The 14,594-nt window shown below is 39.3% G+C and overlaps 1 protein-coding gene across 16 annotated transcripts in view; it reads right to left on the bottom strand.

Annotated features, from left to right (window-relative positions):
- Nucleotides 1–14,594, bottom strand: part of Dlg2 (discs large MAGUK scaffold protein 2) — a 1,859,766-nt gene that overhangs the window by 846,111 nt on the left and 999,061 nt on the right. For 2 of the 16 annotated variants that reach the window (XM_076547150.1, XM_042280436.2), the window contains exon 1: nt 11,300–11,828. The exons of 13 other annotated variants lie outside the window; for them this stretch is intronic. In XM_076547150.1, coding sequence (XP_076403265.1) covers nt 11,300–11,377 — 78 coding nt within the window. In that variant the 5' untranslated portion in view covers nt 11,378–11,828. Of the gene's footprint in view, nt 1–11,299; nt 11,829–14,594 lie in introns of those variants that run through there. One more of the 16 variants, XM_076547155.1, reaches the window with a different exon arrangement.

The following is a 14,594-nucleotide window of genomic DNA, read 5'->3' as shown; positions in this document are numbered from 1 at the left end:
TCCATTCAGTTCACAGCAGGAACATCCAAAGTAGCAATTAATGCAACTACTGGTGTGGAATTTTTCTACAAATGACACCCTGTTGTATGACTCGCTTTTTTTTTTATTATAACTGAGCTCTGAAGTCATGGTGAAGTTGGCTCATTTTTTTTTTTTTTTTTTTTTTTTTTTTTTACTGAACATATCACCATAGACTATCAATATCACCATCCAAAAATTTGCATATAAGCAGTGGTACTGTGAAATGAAAACAAAAAACAAAAATCAAACAAACAAACAAATAAAAAACCCTGACAATGGCTCCTTATTTAAGACTGTAGAGTAGTGCTTTCATCTAAAATATGGATAGATGACCTGGAGTTGAGAATATGCAAGTTTAACTGCTCCAAATGTTGCTAGAAATACCAAAAGATCCTAGACAACAAAACTCCCCAAATCCATATTCTCTGAGAGGTAATGTGGCCATGGTTGAGAATATGAACCTGGCTCAAGATTGCCCATGCCTAAATCCTGCTTTAGAATATTCTAGCTCTGTTTCTTTGGACTCACAAACTGACCTTTCTGAGCCTCAAGGTAAAAATACAGACATGATGTTGCTTAGTACATAGGATGACTATGAAAACTGGCTGAGTCAGAGTATATAAAGTGATACAATAGTGGCAACCCACAGCCTTCTTTGGAAGTGTTCTTTAGTGTTGCAGTTATCACCTATAAAACAGAGGCTCTTTCTAGTTCTTAAAGCCTATGAAACACTTCTGTTTTTATGAGACTGAAATAAGGCTGCAAAGCAATGTGGTCCACCTACCCATGGTACCTGAGTCACTCAGAATATGTCACCGCCCATATAATGAGAAGTGATAGGCTTTCATTCAACATTCTTTTTTTATATAGTCTTCTTTTTCTATAAGAATTTTTTTCATTCATTTTACACACTAATCAAAGATCCCCTCTTCCCTCCTCCCATCCCTTCCCAGCCTCCCCCTCCCAACCCACCCCTCACTCCCCCACACAAGAAGGCAAGGCCTCCCATGAGGAGGTACATCCAATAGAGGCAACCCAAAGCGCTTCTTACTGCCTCAAGGCTGCAAGAGGTGCCCCATTATAGGCAGTGGACTCCAAAAAGCCCGCTCATGTACCAGGGATTCTGATCCTGCTGCCAGGGGGCCTCCAAGCAGATCAACCTACACAATTGTCTGTCCATGCAGAGGGCCTAGTCCAGTCTCATGCAGGCTCCACAGCCATTGACCCAACTTTTATGAGTTCCCACAAGTTTGGTTTGGTCATCTCTGCAGGTTTCCCCATCATGATCTTGTTGCACTTGCTCATAGAATCCCTCTTCTCTCTCTCTTTGACTGGACTTCTGGAGTTCTGCCTCTTGTTTGGTTGTGGATCTCTGCATCTGCTTCCATCAGTCATTGGAGAAAAGCTCTGTGATGATAGGGTATTCACAAATCTGATCACAAGGGTAAGCCAGTTCAGTTCAGGCACCCTCTCCACTATTTCTAGTAGTCCAAGCTGGGGTCATCCTTGGGGATTCCTGGTAACTTCCCTAGCACTGGGTTTCCCTTTCTCCATGATATCTCCCTTGTCAACATTCTTAAAATATAGAGAATTCCTCTTTCAAACATGGTTTTATGTATTTGGGCAGATTAGCGAGGACAAGGGAATGTCTGGCAGTTTGTGATGATCTAAAAAAAAAACTTATTTGTAAGGAATGAGAGACCCACACTTCCCCACAGTATAGTAACAATTTCACTTTTAAAAGAAAGATGTTCTTCTCATTTTCCTCTTTTTAGTAGCAAGGATATAATTACACACCTCTTCATTCTATAAAACCAAGATTGGAAAGCAAGTCCATTATGAAACCCCAGGGTGTAGTAGAGAAAGAGGCATCATTAATGAATAAGTTACCAAAAACTACCCTGTACACTTTATGGAACTAGGTTGAGTATTGAAAGGGAAAGCAGGAGAGAAAATAGGAAAAGGGGGCAGGGAGGGAAATATTAATGTTTGTACACTAGACTTGATATTTACATGCATGTTTAAGTAGGATAAAAAGCCAATATAAGGATAGTTGCTATTGTTTGCAACACAGGAGAGTACCAATAATCAATGTGCTCAGGGTCCTATAACAGTAAGGTGAGATTTGCATATGGATCTAAAGTCTTTAACTTCCATATTGTTTGTGAGTGAGTCCAAAAAGGAATTTAAAAAAATGGGTGAAGGGCAGGAGACAATAAATGTGACAAATGACCTCTACCATAAACTTAGAAAACAAAGGAAAGTAAAATTTAAGTTAAAATGGTTCTCAAACATGAATGAGTAAGAAAAACAATCCCTGTCCATACACCTTCTGGAGTATCATTTCCTCAACTCCTAGATCCCAGGATCAGACACCTATTCCGTCCCATAGAAAATTAGTTTGCCTCCTTCCCAAGCTAAGGAATCATCAGTTTTTCTCCTGCCAAATGATACACCTTTACAATGCTGGAAAGCAACCAACTCCATTATATGATCTCCTGATTCTGACAGCTTTCTTTCTCTCAACTCTTCTTGCAATCTCTAGTGAAAAGTCTAAATCCCTTTTCCTAGTAGGAGCTTTCTCCCATGCTCAATTATGAGTAATTCATTACGTTTATACTTCAGAGTTTATACTTCAGACTTGGATGAGAAGTGTCATCATCCAAATGGTTAGTGTTGAAGGCTTGGTCCCTGGTACAGCAGTGTTCACACATGGGGGTTTAAGGAAGTGACTGGATGCTGAGGGCTATCAGTTCATCAATGGACTAATTTATTGATAGATTTACAGTTGAATGTACTATGGGGTAAGCTGTTGAAACTGTAAAAGTTGGGGGCTCTTTGGAGTAAGTAGATTAGTGGAGGGCTACCTTTGAAGGGTATGTTTGTTGTTATGCCCTCTGTGTTTCTATCTCTTCCCCATTCTTGGCCATGGTGCAGTGAGTAGCTTTTCATTATGATGCCTTCTTCTCTGATGTTCTGTCTTAAGGTGACAAGCCCCCCAAACAATGGGTGCTAGTGACCATCAACTGAAACCTTTGAAATAGTAAGCCCAAGTAAGGTTTTCTTCATTTCAGTAGATTTTTTTTTCAAGTATGCTCTCACATAGATTGTGTTGTAGTTACTGTTGTCAATTGTACAGAATTTGGAATCACATAGGATATGGACCTGAATGCTCACCCACCTTGGGTGACACTATTCCTGCCTGGGTTCCTGCATTATACAAGTAAGCAAAGGGAACCATGCAGCAGAGACCCTTCTCTCCCTTCGTTCATGATCGTGGTTGTGAGGTGACAAGTTGCTTCAAGCTCATGCCATGCAGACTTCCTCACTATGAGGGACTGCACCCTTGATCTGTGAGGAGAAATAAACCCTTTTTACCCTTGAGTTGTTTTAATCAAGGTATTTTATCACAGCAACAAGAAAAGAAACAAAGACAGATGGGAAGCTTACCAACAGGGCTGCATAGTAACAAGTAGAAATGGGAAGGAAAAGCAAGATTTAATGAGTGCTTTTTAAAAGTTTATCAAGTTTTCTGGATGAATAGTTAACATTCATTTTTTCACTTTGTGAGTTTGACAAGAAAATATACAGTCAAACAAATTGATTGTCCAAAGGCAATTTCCCTCACTATCCATGCCCTCATTTTCCCCCCTTACTATTTTGTTTTTAATAGCCTTCTCTTGTTTCTTCAAAAGATCACATGAAACTGATCCTGTTGAGGTTGTGTGGGTATCAGAACTTACTTATAATAGATTCCAAGCAACACTCAACTACCTACCTACTTAGCTTTAATGATGATACCCAAGTTTGGCACCACTCTTTATTGAATATCACCCTATATGGCAATTATGGTAGGAGGCTGTAGTTCAGATCTCTTGTGCTACAAAAACAAAGTATCATAGATGCAGTAAATTAAACAATAGGAATTAAGTTTGCACTGTTTTGAAGATCAGAATGTCTGATCAGAGTTCCAGCAATGTTGAGGTTTTTGTGACCCTTCATTCCTCATTTAGAATCTTTTCTGGGTTTATGATGAGCCACTGGGCAAGAATGAGAGTAAGTACTGGGGGTCAGGGGTAGTAATATAATTCTCTCTTCTTTTTCTTCTTAGAAGGTAACCAATCCTACTGATAGGTGCGCTACCACTGTAACATAATTTAACTGTAATTATTTCCAAAATGACCTATTATTAATTGTAGTCACACTGTAAACTAGGGCTTTGAAATATGAATGTGTAGGGGACATAATTCAGTTTATAGCTAGTGGAATAAGAACTTTCTCAAAAACTAGAACTTACAGGTTTGAAACGTAGAAGGAAAAACAATATTTCATACCCACATACAAGCCTGTGTCTTGAGACATGTGGAGCAAAACTGTTGGAAACGGCTAAGTTTGACATATCATTGTTAGTGGTTGAAAAGGATTCTGATCTACTAGCTACTCTCCTTCCAATTCTGGGTGTGAGAAACATAGAGAACTAATCCTTCAAACATGAGTTTGCCATCTGCCTCATATTCTCTATCTTCAAAGAAAAGAGGTAACAAGAAAGAAAAAAGTTCAGTGTTTCTCATCTTGCTCTTGCTTTGAAGATTTGTACAGTCTCATTATAGTCTTTAAAAGAATAGTCAAGGAAGTTCCAGGCCTTTATAATACATTCATTTGACATGTTTTTCCTAACACAAGAGTTTGTGCTAGGTGATAGGTATACAAGTGCAAATGACTCCAAAGTCTTCCTTTGAGTATTCTGTTGTTTTATACAAAATACAAATCTAAGAGTGTTAAAGTGTAAAGAAACCTAGTTGTAGATGAAGAACTCAAACCAAGACAGGTTAGCCAAGGAGCCATAGCTAGTAGGGGATGCAACCAGTCAACATCCAGGCATACCAACACCTGGTTCATGCATAATTCACTCAAGAACTTCTAGGCACTAGATGTCCTGGATGAAAGGTAGGAACATGACAAAGTAATTCAAGACTTAGTGATTAGTTTCAGGAAATGAAAGCATGTACCTCAAACAAAATTAATGAGTGCAACAAGGCATTATTTAAAGTGAGAAGGCTTCTTAGAAAACTCACACATGCAGTATATTTATGGACAGGAAGTAGAATAGTCTTTATTTTTACATAGAATTATGGCTAGGCAATTATACTGGACAAGGAGCTTCTTCCATCTTCATCACTTAATATGGTATCAAATTGCAGAGGAAGACCTCTCTAAAGCAAAAGGGGGGAAATGAATACTTTTGCAAACAAAGTACTATAAACCAGGCTCAAGTGAGTCCCTTTGGCTATCTGGTCCCTGAACAACCATGTAGTTGCCATTTAGAAGTCAGATGCCATTTAGAGACTACACAGCAGCTTGACTGTCCCAAGAAAGATGTGGAGAAGAACATAAAGTTTATGTGATTATAGTTACTGGCTCTATAGTCAGTAATATCTGTCATTGAAAACTACCTCTACCCATTATGATCTGGTCCAGTCTCTTAACACCTTACATATCAGTTTCTTTAGCTAATGATAAAATCAACTCAAGAAATAGAAGTGAGAACTAAATGAAATAAAGGATTGTAAAGTATACATCCTAGTGCTTGAGTAACTCGCTCAAAGGGCGTTAACCTATTATTAAGAGTTTCTCAGGGTGTGTGACCTGTTCTCTAGTCCTCTGGTAGGTTCTGCTCTCTTTCTTTCCTCCTGTCTTCCTTTTTCTGATCTGATAAGAGCTATGCTTTGTGAATACTAGGGTGGCCAGCAGTTGAGGGCCTTAGAGCAGGTACAGCTGCTCTACTTCCTAGTGAGGTGGCAGAAGCAACCTGCAGGGCTTCACTCAGCATGGTCACCACAGCTTGGCTGACACTGGTGCTGAGTCACTGTTGCTCATGACTGGGGATCTGAGACTCAGAAGGCTCCTGGTAACAGACTTGAGAGAGGACAAATGTCCCTTTCTCTCTCCAGGTCAGACCACTCCTGTATCTACCATCAGACAAAAGTAGTCAAGGAAGACTCTATCATACACAGAAGACTTACAGATCATCCACATCAGGACATATCTTTTAATGCCTAAGATGAATTCAGGTAATGCATTTAAAAATCACTTTCAAAATGTATTTTTTATAGGGAAAACAAAGTTGCCATCTAGGTAGTTGGATATACACATCATGTAGGACATGCAATGCATATTTAATTTAGAGTGTATGGGTCTATACAGAATTGCCTACCTAAGTTCTATAGCACGAAGTCATACTAGCCATTGTTCCATTATATTATGTGTACACACACACACACACACACACACACACACACACACACACACAGAGTGAGAGCGAGAGCGAGAGAACGAGAGCGAGAGCGAGAGAGAGAGAGAGAGCGAGCGAGCGAGAGAGAGAGAGCGAGCGAGAGAGAGAGCGAGCGAGCGAGAGAGAGAGAGAGAGAATTAGAGAGTCTGGAAAGCTTTTTATGATTTCTTTTCTCTGATCTACATGACTGTCATAATTTTGGCTTTTTATATATCACTTCTATAGCATTCATCTGCATTTTACTTCTTTATTTACCTTACTAAATACAGAAAATAATCCCCAGTGCCAAATGAGTTCTATCTGTACCAAAAAATATGTATGATATGTTTTAGCATTAACTATTATACTTCCCTAAGCAAACTATCATTATTACTGTCAAAGAAATGAAAGTAATTGGATAGAAAGTGCTACCTTTCAGCAGTTTCTTTATATGAACTTGTTTCATTCTTAAAAGCAAATGTACTCATCCCTTCAGCATTGTTGTAAAGGTGAGCCTTTTTCACATTTTAACAGTGCTGAAATGAAGATATATCTTATAGGTACTATTACATCACAGATCTATTCACTGTCCTCTTTGTCTCTGGGTAATAAATAATGATTCTTCCTACAAGTGGTGACAATTTAGAGTCTAAAAATTACACTATGAAAGACAGTCATATGTGATCATTCTTTTAGGCACTACAAATCAGGTGAACAAGACTGAAAAGACCCCTATTTCAAATAATCTAATGAGAATTACAGAAATCTGAAGATGATTACAACCAATGTTGTGATCCATTCTGAGCTTGTGAGGCCACAAAGTTTCCTAAAAAAGATGATATTCCTGCTGGATTTTGGAACTTATGAATGTTAGGGCTAGGATGTGGTGGAATAGCTAGTTGACCAGGTTAAGCTAAATCTTTGAATCTAACAAGAAGGGATAGGACAATTGAGAATTTGCTTAGAGTTTAGGGTTCTCAATTTGGTGTTCATAGAAAGGGAGCAGGGTATGATGGTAGAGAGGAAAGGATTTCCCTTTCATTCTGAAAACATCTATGTTTAGACCATACTTAAAAATCAGAGGTGACAGTTCCATTTGACAGATAAGAACACTGAGGTTACATAAGCCAAATGTCTGGCTTCAGGCTGGATGCCAAAGCGCAAGACTAGCTAGTGCCTTCTGTTAAGTCCTAATCCAAGTCCAATGCCTTTATATTTTGCCAGGATCACCAAGGTCATAATGCTTTCTTTTTGGCCATGCTGCTGACAGGCTCATCACTAGGTTGCCCTTTACTTCAATTTATGCTGAATTAATGGGCTGCATTTAGAAATAAGAAAGGGTTTTCTAGTGTGTTAACTCTTGGGAAAGTTCTCAATGGTAAATATGGCCTAATGTCAGGAAAAGTGGGCTTGGACCCTGTTATACCACTAGTAGGTTATCTCACACTGCTGTTTATCCATGGTTACCATGGTTACTTTTATTAGATGAAGAATGTTGATACTCTTCTCCCCTAAGTGCACATGCAGGCACTTTTCAATGTTTCCCCTCATAGAAGTAAAAAAGCATAAAAATGAAAATAAACATTTGAGGGAAGGTTCACAACTTTAAGTACTTCAATACTCTGGCATTTTTGTGTGACCTGAAATTGCAGTTTCAATGTATCTTAAATGTATCATCTAGTCTTTTAGAGTAAAGCAATCTGGAAATGGTCTAAATTAAGAGATTTAAGGTGAAATGTCACAACATGTATAAAAAAGAAACACCAACTTCTCAACTAATTACAAAGGATCACAAACCAGAGAGGATAATTACTTGAATGCTATGTTGTGACCAAGCTCCCTGAGTGCACATAACCACTTTTAGGATAATTTTGTTCACAGAATTTGCTGGTCTGAGCAACCATCTTTTCAATGAAAGAATAACAAAGAGCCCTTTGCTTTTCATTTTCAGAAGAAAATAGCAATGTGAATTAGCTAACATCTTTGACTCACTCTTAAAGGGAAGCACAGTTACAATCGACTAAAATTTAAGTCCTTTTTGATGAAAGACATCTTTGGATTTTATAAGGAAGATCAATGAGTACAAACATCAATGTTTAGATTATTAAGATTTGACAATAACAAGCTATTTATTGAGAATAATAGCTGCCAAGAAACATCTTGCTGCATTTGTCCAATGAGAGCACAAAGTGAAAAATTATTAGTGGAACAGGCAATTCTCTATTTAAGATGACGTAGGTATCACTTTATCTGAAGTGTGTTAGGTGAGTTACAAAAATCACAAACTTTGATTTTGAAAACTTCATGACTTTGGGAGTTCTAATTCAAAAGAGAAGGACAAAGCAATGCTTAACTTATTTAGACAAGACCATATTGGCAGAGCCTGGATAACTATGAGAGTAGCAGACAGTACAAGAGATCCAAAGATATAGTTTTGAAATAGCTTAGAATGATTTGGGTTCAAATTCCATCACTGATAGTTACTGCTATTCCTGTGAACTTCGGCTAGCCAATTTTTTTCTAGAATCCTAGAAAAATAGCATATCATATAGGATATGAAGATCAAATTTAATCTTACATATAAAACAGCTCATTGATGGATAGTAAGCAAATAGAGGTTATTGATAAGATTACTATCATGGTAACATTATAAGAGACATTATACAATGCTGGTGAATTGTACTAGCATTTAACTGAGGCCAAACAATAGACTAAACAACCAGAAATAAAGGCATGCTATGTGTTTAGGATACCATTTAGGCTTTTGCATTCCTAAATAGCTCTTCAATTAATCCTAGCCTTAAGAAAATATTTTCTAGATGAAATACAAATAATAAAATAGGATGGGAGGACTGTGGTTAGTGTAGATTGGCTTATTAGATGGGGGAGGGGGAAAACTTCATAAAGAATAGTAAAATGATAACCACTTTCAAAATACAGATTTATCCTCTCAACTGCTGCAGCTTGTAGTACAATTTATCAACTTTCTTCTCATGATATACTATTGAATTCTTAGCTGAAAATGTTAATTCATAATCATTTGCTACCATTGTGCACAATAAACTACTACCAATCACCAGGCATTGACTGAATGGCTACATTTTTCTAGGTAGCCTTTTTTTGAAATTTATTCCAGGAACTCCAAAACACAAACTCTATGAGACATCAGCCCCTAGTGTTCAAATTAGCCCCTCCCAGTCCTGTTGGCTCACACAAGGCACTAGCATGAATCTGTTTTGTTTTGTTTTGGTCTTTACCACTCTGACAGCAGAACTTTAGTTGATGCTGATTTCCTGTTGTGAATGCATCTTACACTCCAAGACAAAGGAATGAAAACCTTTTAGCCTCACTCTCCATTTCTTCTTGCCTCTTTTAGGCATTATCCAGTCTTGAAATGAAGAGGACATCCTTGCTATCTTCTTCACACATGGAAAAAGCTGAGCCCAAGTCACTTTGTTAGATTAACAGCCTTTCAAGTCCTTCACACACAGCTGCTAGTCCCCACATTCAGGTCTGAACCTAAATTAAACGGCACTGGAAGAATCAACTTTTCTTTGCATACTAATTTGCCAGAAGGCATTATCCCCCTGCACATTTCAGGGTCTTGTTATCCATATAGCCTATAATTTTTATGGAGAGAAACACTTTTTTTCCTCAAAAAATATGCTCTAATAGAATTCTAAGGTCTTTTTACTTCCTGTAAGCCTCTTTCCTTAAAAAAAAAAAATTACTCGAGAAGCACATAAGCAAGACCCCCATTCAAATGTACTGGAACACGGTAAGTTTGTGGTCTATGACATACAAAATGTGGAAGAGACTTACGTTACCCTGAACCTCCCCACCTACTCCTCCATCAAAAGGGTCAATGAAGAACAAGCTGGGTGTCATGTGACAGCCTTTGGATCCTGACACTGGTAAAGGCTTTTCTCTTTTCACATTGAATCCTATTTTGGTTCATCTTAGGTTCTTGTGTTTTATCACCATCCCTCCTCTTGACAGAACAAACAAAATGTTATAGCAATGGCATCTTTGTAGTTGAGAGGGAGAACAGCACCACAGACCCTTTGAGAGCCATCCTGAGTCAGTTTCAGGAATGTATGAAAGGTAGAAAGGATTTGGGCTAAAAATAACATCCTCAGAGTAATATAGACAATGTGGGTTTTCACGAAATTCTATTAGGTTTGGTGGAAGTTTCCCCAGCAAATTGAATACTGATTTCCAAAATGTGACAGTTTTGGCCAGTGCCTCGGAAAGCATTGAAAAAATCAAAGATGCAAACCAACATCTTCTGTTATGTTCAGGTTTGTAATGTACCTTGGGACTTTAAAAAAAAAAAAAAAAACCCAAAAAACTAAGGGGTCAATCTGTACAGAGATTCTCTGGAAACTCATCCTGCAAAATACAAGAAACACAAAGCCATTCTCTAAAGAGAGATCAGGAGCCCATTGAACATAGAATTCGTGCTCATCGTAAACACTTTTGTGATGAAGATTTTTGTTCAGTGGGAACAATATCAAGCACTCCTCTGAGGTCTAGTGAGTGTTACTGTAAGTCTCCCAGGACACAGGCTAGATAGAACGCATGTGCTAGAGAAAGGCACCGGTATTTATAACGCTCCCACAGAACCAAAGATCACAGTAATAAATATAATGCAGTACAGCAACAAGTTTACTAGTGAGCTCCCCCAACAAGCACAGACTGCAGCTCCCCGGCTTCCATCCGATGCAATGCCAGAGAACACTTGACTCTGTGGAGACCCTTTCTATCAATCGCTGATTTCAGCAAACAGTTCAAATAGCCAGTGATCCTGATCAACCCCGAATGTTCCCCTCCCTCTAGGTCTAGGCTCTAAGAGTTGCCCCTTCCTAAGTGGCATGGACCACATTCCCAGTGTGAGGCAGGTTCTCACAACCAGCGAATAAAGGCTGCGTCTGTTTTCAGACCAAGAGCCCAGAGCAGGCACTTGGCACATCCGTAAGACGATCTTCCTCCCCACTCATTCCATACCTTCTCTGATTTCGCCTTCCTGGCATTGTGCACGAACCTGCGACCCAGCTTCTTGGCATACCAGATCGAGGCAAACATAGCGATGCCAACGGAGATTCACAATGAAAGCCTCTGAACAATCAACTTCCCACGGAGGCTGAGCCGAGCAGAATCCGGCTGGAGCTGTCACTTGCGGGCTGTTGCTTTCTCCGATCCTCTCATGCTGGTTAGCCAGGCAGAGGGTGGGAGGAGGGAGGGGATGGGGGGGAAAGGCAATCCTGTTTGGCCGGTCTGCAGGTATATTTACATCCTGCCAGCAGGAGGTCCGGGAGAGGCGAAGCAGCTTTCAGAGCCGGCTCACACACATCCACTTGGCTAAGTGTCGGGCTGCGGTTCTTCAGCTCCAAACTCCATGTGTGTGAGAAGGAAGAGAAGCCGCAGTTGACTCCACAGAAGCAGCACACCTCCGGCTCTCACTCCAACTGCACGCCTCGCTTGGCTGTTTAGCTACCCTCCGTCTTGACAATACGTGCTGGCGGCCGTGGCCACCTAGAGACATGCACACGGTCTCACAGGTGTACCAGACAATGCCAGAGTGGCTGGGCACAGGGAGAGGCAGAGCACTATGGCTCTGGCCATGGAGGGACGAACAGGTGTCACCCAATCCAATCAGGTTATCCAAGATGACTTCTGAGATAACTAGGAAAAGCATCCTTTGCTTCCCCATTTTCAACTCATCTGGTCTAAGGAAAGTTGCATCTTTGTCCACAGCTTGCAATAGAGGAAGTTTACTTCTTAGGAGACTGGCCCAGGACAAAGGGTCAAGTTCTTAGATCGACCTGTCATTCCAAACGCCTCAGCGAAGGTCCTTAGTTCCCAAGTCATTGGTGTTACATATTTTTAGTATGGGAACTGGAGTGTGGAGAGGAACTTAATGTTACCTTGAAACTAGTCTCCCTCCTTCAGCGTTTCTTGCATTAACAGCCTGTTTTAAAGGGACAATTGCCATCGTGATATCACCTGGGGAAAGGCAGACTAATGGCAGCTCTTAAACCATGTTTCCTTGAAGAAATCTTACATTTGGTTCTTACAGAAGGGGTTTCCAACTTCAATTATCTTATTAGAGTTTTAACTATCATGCTAGGCACTTTTAGGGTAAAGTCAATTTTAAGAGACAGTGTTTCCCCCAGTGAAAGATAATGCTTAGTCCATTGCCAATTGTACTAAAGGATAACACACAGACACATAAACTTCTTCCCATCTATCAAGCTTTTCCTAGCTGACCTGGCAGAGAGGCATTATAAGTACATATGAATCAAAATATGGTCAGAACAACTGCAAACACTTGGAAGAGAATTCCCTTCTCAACAAAAAAACTGTCAGCAGTAAGTGTGTGTGAGGTGGCTGAAGTCTGTCCCTCACAAGGGTTGCAATTGCTGTCAATTGAGAAAATATATTGCTAAATGTTGGATACCTTTGAAGCAACAGGAGGAGAAACTAGGCAGTATGGGTTGTCATTAGCAACCCAGGGGACTGTGCGCCTAAAACACTCTCTGCAGAGTTATTGAAGAAATAAATACATGATCTTGTTTCTGACCTTTGATTTTGTTTCTAACTATTTGTTCTCTCTGGCTCATCTATACATTAAATAAACCGGGTAGATGGTTCTTAGGGCAGTGTTCTATGCTATGAATCTAATTGTGGGTCTTTATATATGAGAGTTTAATGGATCTCTATTGCTGTGGTGAAATGATTCAGTATTCTAAAAAGCCAGCTATGGGCCTTTCAGGGTAGCCTGGCTCCTTCAACCTTCTTTAGCATGCCTAGCTGCTACCCAGGGTTTGGTTTTGCCAATAGCTATTTCTTTTGCTCTGTGTTCTCACTTTCTGCAAGCACTATTTTCCTTTCATTTCTTTTTGATACTCTTAGGCAACCCCTGTGTAAAGTTCTCCACATTACACCCTGTACTCCTTGGAAGAAAAGTACCCCAGAAAGTCAACAAATAAATGCCTGATAGCACCTGCTCAGGTTTCAGAGAGCTTCTCCACAGGACCACAGCTTACCCAGGGCTACTGTGATGCAAAAGGTATTCATTATTTCTGCACCTAAGTTTGTTTAAGCTATGGTGTAGTTAAAATAGTATTTAGTAAGATAACAAAGCACAGGATATTAAAGGCTAGGAGGAGAATATCCACCTTAAATTAATGAGTAAAATATTCTTTTGTAATATTTTAAGATGGAATCAGTTAATGGAGAGTCAGAGAAGCTACTAAATTTCAAGCCACTGATAGATGTCATAAAGTGAAATGAAGAATGTTCATTTATTCTGAGGGGACTAACAGATTGCACAATCATTTTTACATTTTTCCTATAAATGTGAATTTTCTGAAATCATGGAAACAGGAGCAGGATACGATCTTTAGTATTTGTCCATTTTATTTACTGATTTTGCTGTTATGCTGCCCCTAGAAACCTTCTCCACACATTTTAACTGAGGGTTTTATTCACTTTTCCAGAGCGGAATCCTTCAAAACACAAATGGTACCTACCACCAAAGATTTGGTTGAAAAGCTAACAGTAATTAGTGTTTGTTAATAGACAGTTGGAGGTACAAAATGCCCATATAGGGGAAGGCACTAGCTGTCGGTGTGCATGCCTGCATTATACCAGTGTTCATCAAAATGTAGATGATATAAATCACTTTTTATGTGTATCTGTGACAGAGTAGGAAAAAAATAGGAAGACTGGAAGTCAGTAAGACACTGTAAGTTTTCACTTTCAATATGGATATAATGTCAGTTGAATACATTCACTGCCATATTTATATAACCATCTTCCATGGGCTGTCCAGGAGCAAATACATCTCATCAAGTAGGATGGCAGCTGCCTACAGTTAATCCTAATTGTCTCTAACCATTGCTCTGCTGATGGAGATAAATAAGTTGCAGCACTCCTGCATTAGGAAGACAGATAGTTCTGACACTTTCCATCTGCATACGATTACCACCTGGACAGACCCTTGTCTTCGAAATTTCATCCTTAATAACTATCACATGGCAGAAGCCTTCCAGTACAGCTAAGTTTGAGATGCAACATTTTTTAAGCAGTGTTCAGTACATAGTGCAATGTACACACACACACACACACACACACACACTTGTGTGATTCAACTGAGTACTCAAGGTCAATGAAATGCTTAAGTCAAATGATTAGGTATTCTACAACTACAATTTTCTGCCTGGTATATTAGTTACATTTCTGGTATATTAGTTACATTTAAAAAATGTTACCTAGACATCAAATAATTATAATTATT

This window comes from Peromyscus maniculatus, chromosome 1 (genome assembly GCF_049852395.1).
Source record: "Peromyscus maniculatus bairdii isolate BWxNUB_F1_BW_parent chromosome 1, HU_Pman_BW_mat_3.1, whole genome shotgun sequence".
In the NCBI taxonomy this organism is placed as follows: domain Eukaryota; kingdom Metazoa; phylum Chordata; class Mammalia; order Rodentia; family Cricetidae; genus Peromyscus; species Peromyscus maniculatus.
This window is presented reverse-complemented; position numbering and strand designations above follow the sequence as displayed.